At 54.2% G+C, this 13,603-nt stretch overlaps 4 protein-coding genes and 1 non-coding gene across 5 annotated transcripts; 3 read left to right on the plus strand and 2 right to left on the minus strand.

The window, feature by feature from the left end:
- The first annotated feature begins 186 nt into the window (after positions 1-186).
- Positions 187-1,913, plus strand: LOC100831322. The gene is made up of 2 exons (XM_003565250.4): positions 187-854; positions 1,106-1,913. Exons 1-2 carry the CDS (start codon positions 243-245, stop codon positions 1,763-1,765), a joined length of 1,272 nt encoding a protein of 423 aa, XP_003565298.3. The 5' UTR covers positions 187-242; the 3' UTR covers positions 1,766-1,913.
- Positions 915-987, minus strand: TRNAF-GAA. The gene has a single exon. It is a non-coding gene; the product is annotated as a tRNA-Phe (tRNA).
- Positions 1,914-2,648: 735 nt separating the features above from the next.
- On the plus strand, positions 2,649-4,371 carry LOC100831933. Its single transcript, XM_003565252.4, has 2 exons — positions 2,649-3,258; positions 3,430-4,371. The coding sequence occupies exons 1-2, from the start codon at positions 2,707-2,709 to the stop codon at positions 4,081-4,083; spliced, it is 1,206 nt and encodes a 401-aa protein (XP_003565300.3). The 5' UTR covers positions 2,649-2,706; the 3' UTR covers positions 4,084-4,371.
- Positions 4,372-4,682: 311 nt separating this feature from the next.
- LOC100832229 lies at positions 4,683-6,077 on the minus strand. Its single transcript, XM_003565253.3, has one exon. The coding sequence runs from the start codon at positions 6,075-6,077 to the stop codon at positions 4,797-4,799; it is 1,281 nt and encodes a 426-aa protein (XP_003565301.2). The 3' UTR covers positions 4,683-4,796.
- A 1,536-nt stretch (positions 6,078-7,613) lies between these two features.
- LOC100832536 (probable leucine-rich repeat receptor-like protein kinase At1g68400) lies at positions 7,614-10,159 on the plus strand. The gene has a single exon (XM_003565254.4). The coding sequence runs from the start codon at positions 7,786-7,788 to the stop codon at positions 9,859-9,861; it is 2,076 nt and encodes a 691-aa protein (XP_003565302.1). The 5' UTR covers positions 7,614-7,785; the 3' UTR covers positions 9,862-10,159.
- The last annotated feature ends 3,444 nt before the right edge of the window (positions 10,160-13,603 follow it).

Below are 13,603 nucleotides of genomic sequence, written 5' to 3' on the forward strand. Positions count from 1 at the left end.
GGTACACGGTCACATGTGCTACCGTTCCTAAAAAGAACAAGCGATGAATCTATGATTATGATTAACAGATCGCTTCCTAGCTTGTCAAATTAAACAAATCGATGCCACTTTTTCAAGAGCAAGCCATCTTAATTTGCATAGAAACCAACGCAGAGAGTTGCACTTCCCTGCCAAGTTGTGGTCTCATGCTCAAGTAGACCAATAGCTGCATTTCTCACCCCAAGCATGCTACGGATTTTAGCATGGCCAGCACAGCCAAGCCCATGCAAGTCTTCCATTCGGGGAACTGCCTCAACACTGTCGTCACCGTGCTGCTCCTCGTCTCCTTCGGGTTTGTCCTAGGCACGATCTACAGCGCCAACTTCCCAGAATCCTACCTGCCTCCTTTCCTGCAACCATTGCCGTCTCTTGCACTCTCATCATCGCCGCTGCCGATGAACTCTCCCACGCCTCCGGCACCGGCACCTTTGCCGGAAACACCGTGCATCTTGCCGCCATTGCCCTCTACCACTCTGCCGCCAGCGCCATCTTCGCCCTCGCCGCCACCGGAGAAACCACTCATGGGGTTCACAGACTTCCTTGCACCGAGCGGCAGCGTCATGCACAACATGACCGACGAGGAGCTCCTCTGGAGGGCCTCCATGGCGCCCAAGGTTGCCGGCATGCCGCGCCGCATTGTGCCGAAGGTCGCCTTCTTGTTCCTGACGAAGGGGGAGCTGCCGCTACGGCCTCTGTGGGAGAAGTTCTTTGCCGGGCATGAGGGGCTCTACTCCATCTACATTCACACCAGCCCAGACTACGCTGGCTCGCCGCCGGCCGACTCCGTCTTCTACGGCCGCATGATCCCAAGCCAGGTAAAAAAAATCATCAAATTGCCGATCGATCAAAAGAGTACGAAAAAGGAAAAGGTTCATTGCGGTGAGCGTGGATCGAACACGCGACCTTCAGATCTTCAGTCTGACGCTCTCCCAACTGAGCTATCCCCGCTTGATGTCACTTAGCTAGATTTATATGCTTATCATCTAGAAACACCATTTAACCGTCGTTTACATCATTACACCACTATTTTTGACACTGGAATTGCAATATGCATACGTTCATGCAGAAGACGAGCTGGGGAAATATAAACCTGGTGGAAGCGGAACGCCGTCTCATGGCAAACGCCCTCCTCGACCTCGCCAACACCCGTTTCGCGCTGGTCTCAGAATCCTGCATCCCCTTACTAAACTTTGAGGCCATCTACTCCTACCTGATCACCAACTCCAGCAGCCACGTCGAGAGCTACGACCGGGGCGATGGCCGTGGCCGCCACGGCCCATTCTTCACCGCACACAACATCACCCTCTCGCAGTGGCGCAAGGGTGCCCAGTGGTTCGAGATGGATCGAGCCCTCGCCGTGGAGGTCGTCGCCGAGGCACGGTACATCACCGTGTTCCGGGGCGACCACGGCGCGTCCAACATGGAGGAGTACTACCTTGCGACCCTGGTGAACCTGATCCGGTGGGGGAACCGCAACACGAACAGGACCCTGACGTATATGGATTGGAGGGGCGGCGGGAGTCACCCGAAGGATCATGGGGAGAAGGACGTGACGGTGGAGCTGGTGGAAGGGATGAGGAGAGGGGATGGAAAATGTGGGTATAAGGTTGATGTTGGTAATGGGGTTGGGGAGGTAGAATTCTGCTACTTGTTCGCGCGCAAGTTCTCAAGGGACGCGGTGGGGAAGCTGCTCGAGCTAGCGCCCAAGGTCATGGGGTTTGGGTGACATGCTCGTTTGTTTTGTTTGTTTGGATGTGTCTTGTCGTTTGGTGTGGAAACATACCGGATTGGAGATCGATCTGGCAGTCATTGTATGATTTTGTGGAATTATTTTTTATTTTCATGGTGAATGCAAACACGGATGTTGTCGGATATGTTCTTCAGATCGAATTCAGAAAAACACGATCATGCTACTTACAAAAAGGCACTAGAAATTCTACTTGAGATCGTGAGTGAAATGAATAGCTCGTCACTCGGCTTATCGTAGTAGCGCAACTTTCAAATTTACTACTCCTAGTCCCTACACAACATTACTTCCGAGAGGAATACCGAATAGTACATAAAGACACCCCCTGGATAGCTCCAGAGATCCGGATCCTCCGAAGAAAGTTGAGTTGAGTGGCACTGTTAAGTCTTGAAATTCCCTGAAAGCTGAGTAAGCAACGTGTACTCGCATGTAGCTAGCGAACTTTGCCCCATCTATACACAAGTGAAGAGATCAAATCATCAAAGTCCACGCTAGCACTAACTAAGATATCACTATATATAGTATCGGTATAGGTATAGGTATACACATACGTACAGATCGTCGTGTGATTTAACTTGGGTCAAGCGCGCAGGTTTTACAGAGTCACGCACGCTTGCTAGCCGGCCGGCCTGATCACCATTTGCAGGTTAATTATCCATAGTCCTTTGCTGTACTTTTCCGGCTCTTCGCTGTAGAGTAGTGATTCCCAAGTCCCCTCTCTGTTGACCTTAATTAATTAACCTACCACACATGTCTTTAAACAACGCCGATCAGCACGGATAATATATGACAAACCCCGGCTCAGTTCTTGTCGTGTCGTGTATACAATATTATTCCAAGTATATATATAGTCTTTCCACAGCTCTGCATCGCTCTCCCACGCATGCCCGAGGCAAGGCAATTAAGCTAAGGTCTAGGCCATGAACAGCACGAGCAAAGCCATGCTGCTAGTCTCTCGTTCTGCAGGCAGCAGCAGCAGCCGCTTCAATGTGGTGCCAATCCTGCTCGTCTTCGCCTTAGGATATGCCCTGGGCTTGATCTCCAACTCCACCTTCCAAAACCTCTACCTCGACCTCCCAGCATTTTTCTCGGCAACACCATTGCAGCACCCTTCTCTGGTATTGTCGAGCTCGCCGCCATTGCCGTCGCCGCCGGAGAGATCACTACCGTGCATGGGGTTCACGGACGACTTGTTCCTCTCGCCTAACGGCGGCGGCATGCACAACATGACCGACGAGGAGCTCTTCTGGAGGGCTTCCATGGCGCCCAAGGTCGCCCGCAAGCCACGCCGCCTTGTTCCCAAGATTGCCTTCCTGTTCCTGACCAAGGGGGAGCTGCCGCTGCGGCCTTTGTTGGAGAAGTTCTTCGCCGGCCACGACGGGCTTTACTCCATCTACGTGCACGCGAGCCCCGACTACACCGGCTCGGTGCCAACGGACTCTGTCTTCTATGGGCGCATGATCCCCAGCCAGGTACTGATTCTGAGTTTTGTCACATTTATCCTTGCAAATCTTAATTTCTTGATCAGCCGGTTCTTACTTAGAAATAGCTATTCCTCGGTTGTTTTAGAAATAGCGGTGAGATGATCATTGCGATGCAATTAACATTTATTTTGTTTGTGTGTGTCCACGGATGTACCATAGAAAACGAAATGGGGAGATCCGACACTAGTGGATGCGGAGCGGCGGCTGCTAGTGAACGCGCTCCTGGACGTATCCAACGAGCGGTTCGTTCTTCTGTCGGAGTCGTGCATCCCGATCTATAACTTCCCCACAGTGCGCACCCACCTCTTGGGCTCCGTCGGCATCAGCTTCGTGGACAGCGCCGACGACCACCGGAACCGCGTGCGCTACAATCCTGTCTATGGGCGCCACAACGTGTCCCTCTATGTCTGGCGGAAGGGCAACCAGTGGTTCGAGATGGACCGTGCCCTCGCCCTCGAGGTGGTCACGGACGAGACCATACTCCCCGTGTTACGTGACCACTTCGACCCTAGCTATGGCGCCGTCATTGATGAGCACTACTTGCCGACGTTGGTGAGCAAGCTGGAGTTGAGTGCACACATCGCCAACCGCTCGCTGACGTACCATGACTGGTGCCCCGGGACATCGCACCCATGGACTTTCGGTGCTGATAACGTGACAGAGGAGCTGTTCGGGAAGATGAAGGGAGGCGCTATAAACTGCAGTTACAATGGCAGGGTCAGCGACATTTGCTTCCTTTTTGCGCGCAAGTTCTCTGCAGGCGCGTTGGGCAAGCTGCTCGAGCTGGCTCCCAAGATTATGGGTTTTGGGTGAGCAATCGAGAATGACCATTTGTACTCGGGAGCAATATTTAAGTGATGTGCCTAGTAGAACTATTCATGAGCTCCTCGTTGAGAATTGTAAAAATAAAAACCTTATTCCCTAACTAATAAATCATTCATGTACCCACAAAAAAAATCATTTTTGCTGGCCAGGGGAAGAAAGAGAAAGGAGGAGGAAAAAAAACAACTTGGCTCGTGTATGAAGTCCCGGCTAACAATCATTTCTGTCATGAGAGAATTCCATATTTGCACTAAGAATTTGGCCGTATGGCCATGAGAATTTGACTGTTCCAAATATACCACTCAAATTTTACATGAGGTACAAATATGGCACCGCCGTTAGTTGACCGTTATTGAAGATACTTCTGTCACCAAGGATCTCATCTTGTGGGCTCATTTTTGCCATTGTACCCTTTATACCTGAGTAATGACTTCCTTTTCCTTGTAAAAACCCAACTCTTGGTAGCAAGGGGTTGAGGTAGACCCTTGCCAGCGAGTCACTGGTGATTCACAATGGTTTGAGCCTTTCTGTCAGCTAGTACGAGCGTGTTGGCCAATCATAGAGTCAGTCGCAGGTCTGGCTGAACGTTCTAGAGAGTTTAGGGGTAAACAATCCCTGAAATTCGGAGATAATATTTTGTTTCTTATCTTAACAAGTTATACGAACTTTATCCTTATCCAGCCCCACTCAAAACGACCGTTTTCTCAGATCACTGACCCAAAGCCCATAGCCTTGGGAGCCAGCTCGAGCAGCTTCCCCAACGCACTCCCCTCAAACTTGCGCGCAAACAGGAAGCAGATGCCGCTCAACCCGCCATGATCACCACCACTAAAGCTGCAATTCCCCCCTTCGCCGCCAGCCCTCATCTTCCGGAAAATCTCCTCCGTGACCTTCTCCGGGCCATGCGTCCACGGGTGCGCCGTCCCGGCATGCCACTCGAGGTACGTCAGCGAGCGGTTCGCGATGCGCGCGCTCAGCTCCAGCAAGCTCACCAGCGACGGCACGTAGTGCTCGTCCGGGACGCCGCCGTACTTGGGGTCGTAGCACTGTTCCCGGACGACGGGGTACAGGAACTCGTCAGAGACCACCTCCAGCGCCATGGATCGCTCCATCTCGAACCACTGGCTGCCCCTGCGCCAGACCGTGATCGGCACGCCGTGGGCGGCGTGCGCTGGGTTGTACCGCGCGCGGCTGATGCCGTCGTCGATGCTGTCCACGAAGCTCATGCCTCCATTGCCGGCGCCGGAGCTGGGGGAGAAGGAGAGGAGGTGGGCGTGGATTCTGGGGAAGTCGAAGATCGGGATGCAGGATTCGGACAGTAGCGCGAACCGCTCGTTGGAGATGTCCAGCAGCGCGTTCGCTAGAAGACGCCGTTCTGCGTCCGCTAGGCTGGGGTGTCCCCAGCTCGTGTTCTTGCTTGGGATCGTGCGGCCGTGGAAGACGGAGTCTGCCGGTGGCGGCGAGATGGCAGTGTGGCCGGGGTTGGCGTGGACGTAGATGGAGTAGAGCCCGTCGTGCCCGGAGAAGAACTTATCCCACAGTGGCCGCAGCGGCAGCTCCCCCTTGGCCAGGAACAGGAATGCCACTTTCGGCACCCGGCGCTTCGGCGTGCGCCCGTGGGTGGCCTTGGGCGGCGCCATGGACGCCCTCCAGAGCAGCTCTTCGTCGGTCATGTTGTGCATGGCACTGCCTCCGCCGCCGCTGCTCGGCGAGAGGAATAGATCCGTCGCCGTCGGCAAACCCTTGCACGGCGGTGGTGATTTCTCTGGCGCCGACGACGGCATGGAGGAGGGATGCAGCAATGGCGCCAAGAAGAACGGAGGGATGTACGAGTTCTGGAAGGTGGAGTTGGAGATCAAGCCCAGGGCATATCCTATGGAGAAGACGAGCAGGATTGACAGCACCGCATTGACACGGCTGCGGTGGCTACTGCTGCCTGAACGGGAGACTGGCTGCAGCAGCATGGCCTTGCTCGCGCTGTTCATGGCCGATTGCTCGATGCGGCAAGCTAGCTGTGATTGAGAGGCTCTATGTACTTGGAACAGTATCTTCTTGGGTCAGGCCTAATTGAGCTGGCTTTTGCATGTATTGCCTTTACTGATCGTTGTTTAAGACATGTGGCCAGTGGCATACTTGATTAAGGTCACAAGTTGCAGTCAGAGGTACGTAGACACCGATAGAACCGGAAGAAGAAGAAGTAAAACGAGTCGATCAGTAGTAAACTGCAAGTGGTTATCAGGTCAGCTAGCAAGCGTGACGCTGTAAGAGTTAGAGTTGATAGAGCCTAAATAAATTACACAAACGTACTTATATACCGATGCGATCCACTCTTTTGTGTGGTAATTCCTCCTTCCAACAAAAGGACATATTAGAGTTTGGTTGACCAAACCTTTGAGCCAAATTACTTCATGAATATGTAACTAATGCGAACAAAATCATAACCATAATAAAATATCCTTAGTAGAAATATAATAAATATGAATCTATGTCATATAACTATATATTAATAGTGTAATTTATGGTCAAATCATTGGTCAAAAAAAAATTAATACATTCCTCGTCGTTGGACGGAGGCAGTGCTTACTATAGAATTTGGACAACTTGTCTTGCCTTGTGTACGGTACAGATGGGGCAAGGCTCAGTACGTAGCTAATGTACGTAGTACACGCTGCCTAGCTAATTAATTAGGACTTTGGACAATTCTTAACTTGTGTGTACGTATATAGAGAGATGGGGTAAAGTTCACTAAAAGCTGAACTGCACGTAAGAGTAGTAAATTGTGAAAGAAGTTTTTTTTTCTTTTTTTTTGAGGGGAAGTAAATTGTGAAGGTAGTGAGTGAGCAGGCCCAGCGCCGGCCCGGCCCGGGGACGCAAGATGGACGGCCGGCCCAAGGGAGGCCCATGGAGTAGAGTTGGCACCTATACTGCGAAGAACGAGTTTCTCCATCCTTCATCCCTTGTGTTTGTTACTGGGCTGGAAGGAGGCCTGGTCGCCCGATCGTTGCTCTAAAAAAAAAAACGTTATTTCTGGTTCTCTTGCTCCGAGCTCACATTCACCTCGACTAAAATCTATAGCTAGTGCTCCTACAGTTGGATAGAAAAATGCTCCAAAGCACTCGTCATCCGCCCACGAACGCGCGCGCCTGCCCGCGTCTCTCTGCTTGTTTCTTTGGCGCCATCACGAGCTCCATCGATTGTTTTTAACCTCCCAAAATGCTCGCCCCACACCGCATCCCAATCAAGGCTCTCCAATCCATGCTTCAATAATTACCCCGAGCAAAAAAAGCCCCCACTGTGACATGATGCCCAAACAATTCCCCTCCTGGCTTTCACCCTTTTCACTTTACCTCCCTCTCGTGTTTGTGTCATTGTGTGTGTGCCTCAGCTCCTGACACTCATGTGCCCATCGAAAAGCCTGGACATGTCCTCTGCCCCGTGCGTTCTTCACCGCTCTCCAATTACACGAGATGGGCCTGAGCCCTGAGGTTCCAAAAAATTATAAATTCTACACGCACTGGATCGCACTCCAATTACACGAGCCGGTAAAGGAGGTCTCAGGGGAAAAAGTAACCGGCATCGTTGAGCCAAGAAGAACGCCCTCCGTCTCGTCTCCAATTTGCTACTACTTGCAGCGCAGCACAGCTCCCAGTCGCCAGCATCCACACACCACAAGCCAAGCGCAGACAAAACACCATGCTTCCTGCATTCCTCCTGCTTCTCCTTCTGCTCCCGCCGCTGCTCTCCGTCCACCACGCCAATGCCGGTTCGCTGGACACCGATGTGGCCGCGCTCTCCGCCTTCCGCCTCGCCGCCGACAGGTCCAACGCGCTAGCAACCTGGAATAACCTCTCCTCGAACCCATGCGCCGGTACTTCTCCGCAGCCATGGCGCGGGGTCACCTGCGCGGGCGGGCGGGTGACGCGGCTGGTCCTCGAAGGCCTCTCCCTCTCCGGCTCCGGCGCGCTCCCGGCGCTCGCCAACCTCGACGGGCTCCGCGTGCTCAGCCTCAAGGGGAACGCGCTCTCGGGCCCCATCCCGGACCTGTCCCCGCTCGTGGGGCTCAAGCTGCTCTTCCTCTCCCGCAACGCGCTCTCCGGCCCCGTCCCGCCCGAGCTCGGCAAGCTCTACCGCCTCCTCCGCCTCGACCTCTCCTCCAACAACCTCTCCGGCGCCGTCCCGCCGGAGATCAACCGCCTCGACCGCCTCCTCACGCTGCGGCTCGACTCCAACCGCCTCTCCGGCCCCGTCGACGCCATCGCGCTCCCGCGGCTGCAGGACTTCAATGTCTCGGGTAATCTGTTTTCTGGGAGAATTCCGGCCGCCATGGCGGGGTTCCCGGCCGAGGTTTTCGCCGGGAATGCCGACCTCTGCGGGGCGCCGCTGGCGCCGTGCAAGGAGGAGGCGGCGTCTTCCTGCCCGCCGGGTGCCGCGGCAGCCATGGCGGCGACGAAGCCGGCCGCGGAAGGGGGTGGTGGCAAAGGGAAGATGAGCCGCGCGGCCGTGGTGGCGATCGTGGCGGGGGACTTCGCCGTGGTCGGGCTCGTCGCCGGGCTGCTGTTCTGCTACTTCTGGCCGCGGCTCTCCGGGCGGCGCAGCGACCGGCGGCACCGGGAAGGGGAGAAGATCGTGTACTCGTCCAGCCCGTACGGCGCGGCCGGGGTCGTCGCGGCCGCGGCGGCGGGGGCGGCGCCGGAGCGGGGGAAGATGGTGTTCCTGGACGACCTGTCCGGCATCGGGCGGCGGTTCGAGCTCGAGGAGCTGCTGCGCGCGTCGGCGGAGATGCTGGGCAAAGGCGGCTCCGGCACCGCGTACAAGGCCGTGCTCGACGACGGCAGCGTCGTGGCCGTGAAGCGCCTCCGCGACAATCCAACGCCGGTGGCTGCTTCGTCGTCTTCCTCGTCCTCGAAGAAGGAGTTCGAGCACCACATGACCGTGCTGGGGCGTCTCCGGCACCCGAACGTGGTGCCGCTCAACGCCTACTACTACGCGCGCGACGAGAAGCTGCTGGTGTACGAGTACATGCCCAACGGCAGCCTCTTCTCCCTCCTCCACGGCAACCGCGGCGGGCCGGGGCGGACGCCGCTGGACTGGGCGGCGCGCCTCCGGATCGCGTCCGGCGCGGCTCGCGGCCTGGCATTCATCCACCACGGAACCCGCCGCGGCCGCAGCGGCACGGCGGGCAGCAAGCTCGAGGCGCACGGGAACGTCAAGAGCACCAACGTCCTGCTCGACAGGGCCGGCGAGGCGCGGCTGGCGGACTGCGGGCTGGCGCAGCTGGGCTGCTGCTCGGCCATGTCGGGGTACCGGGCGCCCGAGGCGCCGGCGCCGGCTTCGGCATCCAGGCCATGGGCGACGCAGAAGGGGGACGTGTACGCGCTGGGGGTGGTGCTGTTAGAGCTCTTGACGGGACGGTGCCCGGCAATGGCCGCGGGGGAAGGGGAGGAGGCGCTGCCGCGGTGGGTGCAGTCGGTGGTGAGGGAGGAGTGGACGTCGGAGGTGTTCGATCTCGAGCTGATGAAGGACAAAGGGATCGAGGAGGAGATGGTGGCCATGCTGCAGCTTGCGCTGAGCTGCGCCGCCACCGCGCCGGAGCAGCGGCCCAAGGCCGCGTACGTGGTAAAAATGGTGGACGAGATCCGCGCGTGCAGGGAGGAGCCTTCTTCAGGGCGGGGGGAGCTCTCGTCGTCGTCGTCCATGGACGAGTCCTCCGCCGTCTCCGACTCGCCCGCCGTCTCCGAAGGCGGCGGCGGCCCCGCCGTCAGCCAGTGATGACGACGATTAGTGTAAAATTGAAAATTTGCCTCGTGAGAGTGGAAGGAAGATGCTTTGGGGAATTTTGTTTTTTGTTTCTTTTGGACGATTTTTAGATGTGGTCCGTTGGATTGGATCTGACTGCTCTCTTTTTTTTTTGGCTGATGATGTGTTTGTGTACGTACATGGATGACGACGGAGATGATGATTAGAATAGCTGCCGGATTGTGTGATGATCATTCGTGGTTTGTCTTTTGAGATCATTAGGAGTACTACATTGTTACTGCATGTTCTACCAAAAATGTAGGTTTCATTGTGTGTTGTGCTCTGTTCTGTTCAGGCGGCCTCAGGGGTCCGCAGAAGGGAAAGAGCCGTTGGGCCGCGCAGGGGCGCCGTTCGTCGTCGTCGTTGCAGGATCGGCCGTTTTTTCTTTCTTCCTACTCCGGAGCTTGTCAGCTCGTGTCCAGTAGCTTTCCTTGTCAGCAGCGGCTCGATCGCGACATGCACCACGGCACGCAGCGGTTTTGTTTGTCTCCGCTCGATCGGTGCACCTGTTTTAATATCGTCATGCGTGCTTTGATCCAAGGATCGCCCAAGACCGTTTTCCATTTTGGAAAAGAAAAGTTTCGGCAGAATTTTACGATCCTCAGTAGAATACATCTTCGAGCCTGCAGTTTCCCCAGATTCAGTAGACAGACAGACACGGCTGGCATTGATGAGTTCGCCGTTCGTTAGTACCTGGCAGAGCGAGAACTAGCAATGCCATTCATCATCAACACTCATGAAGATACCCCTGCCCCCCCGAGTCCACCTCCATGGATCGCTCGACCGGCTTAACAAAAAGATCTAGACGCTGGGCACCCAACATCTTATGACAACCAGTCGGTCCAAAACAAAAGCTCACCGTTCGTCCCTTCTGCTTGTTTTTATTCAAGGACCCGGGACCGGACTCAGGTTTCCCAGTCAGTCGCGTCGCAACCTACGGTAACCCCCAGCGGCAGGCAACGCAATGCAACGGTAGATGCGCAGCTCGAAGCAATGTACTGGACAGTGGTCCAAGAGCAAAGGCGTTGTGGCAGCTAGCAGGAACTTGGTGGTGCATTGCAGCTTTGGCACTGCACTGCTAGCTGCGCGTCTTAACTGAAAAGGCGCCGCCCCGCCGGGCCGTGGGCCATCGATCGATCCGTGTGAGCGTGATACCGATAGCAACATAGTACTGCTCCACAGTGAAGTGGTTGGTATTAGCTAGGTAGGTTGGCCTTGGCCGGCCGTTGGCATCTGCCACGGACACAGAGAGATGGCAAGGAAAAGTCTCGAACCGGCCTCGTCTGTTTGGTGTTGGGGATGGGTCACCTGGAGTACGTGCTGCCGGGTGTGCTCTCCGCCTAGTCGATCTCCAAACCCAACCCAACGCGTTACATTGCATCGGAGACAAAAACTACATGGCTCACGCGATCACACTGACAAGCCACCTACGAAGTACGAACAGGAACAGAGGATAGAACAGCGGAGGTTGGCGAGGAGCATTGTTGATCCATGGACACGCACCTGTTCCTCCACATGAGCACAATACATATCTCGATCCAGCAGATCTCGCTCCCATTTCCCATGATCCCCGTCGTAATGCAACCCCAGTGAAGCCGATCAATCTCGTCCACGGAGTTCGATCCATCCATCTATCAATCGGGGGGTCCCCGCCGTCCATCTTTCCGGTCCCCCGGGGGCACTCAGCAGTGAAGGGCTGCGCTGCGTGCCATGCCCTAGCTCCATCGATGCAGAGAGATCTGAACTCGGGAACAGGAGCCGTGGACCCAGTGGAGTGAGTCGATGCTGAAAGAGAGAGGCGCTCGGTTTTCTCGTTTCGCTGCATCGGAAACACGTACAGCTTGTGTGTTGTGTTGTGTGTGTGTCAGCGTGTGCAGCGTACAGAGAGTCAGAGACCGGCCGGCCGGCAGACGGTGGCCCGTCCGTGCAACGCAGAACAGCTTGTTTCTATGTTACGGCGGGTGCCGTTGTCTCCATGTATACCAGGTTATCTCGTCGATCTCACTGTGGCCAACAAACAGAAGAGCCAGGCCGGATGGTACGAGAGAAACGAACAGTAGATGAATGGACGATCGGCAGAAATTATTTAGCCTAAACTGTTGATTCAAATTTGTTCGAATATGAATGTATCTATTCTTAGAAAACGTCTAGATACATGTAATATTTCGACAACAATTTAGGATCGGAGGGGATATCTCCTCCTATTTATTTGCTTCATGAGAAATGTTTTTTAGAGAGGGCCAACTGACTGACATACTCCGTATTTTTTTTTTCGAGAATCTGGGCGAACTGAAACGGGCACTGCTGCTTTTTTTTTTAGCAAAAGGCACTGCTGCTATGCGGAACACCGATTCCTTTTTTTTTTTTTTGAGGGACGAACATAGATTCCTCGTGACTTGCTTGTTCCGGGGAGAAGTTGGGCCCAATACCAGGAGAACTTCTAGTTTTGGTGGCGTAGCCGTGAGCCCATTTGGCTCACGCGTACGACCTAGTGGCCCACGTTAGGACCAGAAATGTGGCCGCATTAGGACATGTAATAATGGGCTTATATGTATGCGACCTAATGGGCTTAGTTTTCACAATACGATTTTCCATACTATTCGGCCCTTATGTTTTTCCTGCCTATATGATGATTTTAAAGCAAAAAAAAAATCATAGTAACTGAGCTCACGCTTGAACCCTGTAACGAGCGCAGGCGCAAGCTTAACAAGCCTTAAACGAATCGAGCTAATCTCGAATTTGAGCTCATTAAAGCCAACGAGCTAACTAACCGATCTTTAATTATCAACACTAATAACCCAAAAAAAAACATACAACAGTACATGAGGAGCGTCACATGGAAGAAGAAAAAAAAAATCAGAAGCAGACAAACAACAAGTTGCCGAGCACGTACGTCCGAACGGTCGAGTCAAAACAGTGGGCGTCTTAAACTAAGAACACACTTCTCTGGTTCGAGTTGTTGCTAATTTGCTATGACGGCGAGCCACTGATAAAGAAAAAAGTTATTATTACCTTCTCTTTTCCAAATTCTTGTCGTTGTTACAAGCACTGTATTTAAGAACGTAGGGACTAGGGAGTACCAGTGATTGCACCGTGTGAGCCACAAGAGAACCTCCTATAATTCGCAGAGAGGATGAGTTGGTTCGGATAAGAAAGGGGCCAGATCAAGACTGTTGTTGGTGAAAAAGAAAGGAAAGGCAACAGACTTGACGGGTCAACAACCCAAGCCCCCCAGCAGCCAAATGGACCGATAGATCGACATCGATCGACTGGTCGACATTGCGGTAGGGTGCCCTCTCCAACTCACTCGCACTGTCCGTTATTGATACAGGGAACGGTGGTACTACTGTCTCCTATCACGTACAGTCTGAAGAATGGAGCGTGGCACCCGCTGGTTCACAACACAGCCAAATCGAGCCCATGAAAATGCAAGAGCACTGCAGCAGTGCCGTATCCCGGATGGGCGAGTCCCCATTACCCATACGTACGTACGTATAATGGTCTGTCTACCGTGCAGTTCTTCGTCAGATTGCGATTCCTTCCTCCCTTGATTGGCACCTCTTCAAGCTCGATCGATCGACTGATGCATGCACATGGCTGTCTACTTCACTCCACTCGGGTCGCTTCTTTCTTTCTCTCGAAATGGAATCGAACAGATTTGTCTCGACGCATAAAATCGTACAACATGTCGAGACAACAAGAAAGAAAGAAAAAG

Source organism: Brachypodium distachyon, chromosome 2 (genome assembly GCF_000005505.3).
Source record: "Brachypodium distachyon strain Bd21 chromosome 2, Brachypodium_distachyon_v3.0, whole genome shotgun sequence".
In the NCBI taxonomy this organism is placed as follows: Eukaryota; Viridiplantae; Streptophyta; class Magnoliopsida; order Poales; family Poaceae; genus Brachypodium; species Brachypodium distachyon.

Coding starts and splice junctions, on each gene's coding strand:
- LOC100831322 (XM_003565250.4), top strand. CDS start 243: ATGGCCAGCACAGCCAAGCCCATGCAAGTCTTCCATTCGGGGAACTGC. Junction 855..1,105: donor GCCGCATGATCCCAAGCCAG/GTAAAAAAAATC, acceptor ACGTTCATGCAG/AAGACGAGCTGGGGAAATAT.
- LOC100831933 (XM_003565252.4), top strand. CDS start 2,707: ATGAACAGCACGAGCAAAGCCATGCTGCTAGTCTCTCGTTCTGCAGGC. Junction 3,259..3,429: donor GGCGCATGATCCCCAGCCAG/GTACTGATTCTG, acceptor GATGTACCATAG/AAAACGAAATGGGGAGATCC.
- LOC100832229 (XM_003565253.3), bottom strand. CDS start 6,077: ATGAACAGCGCGAGCAAGGCCATGCTGCTGCAGCCAGTCTCCCGTTCA.
- LOC100832536 (XM_003565254.4), top strand. CDS start 7,786: ATGCTTCCTGCATTCCTCCTGCTTCTCCTTCTGCTCCCGCCGCTGCTC.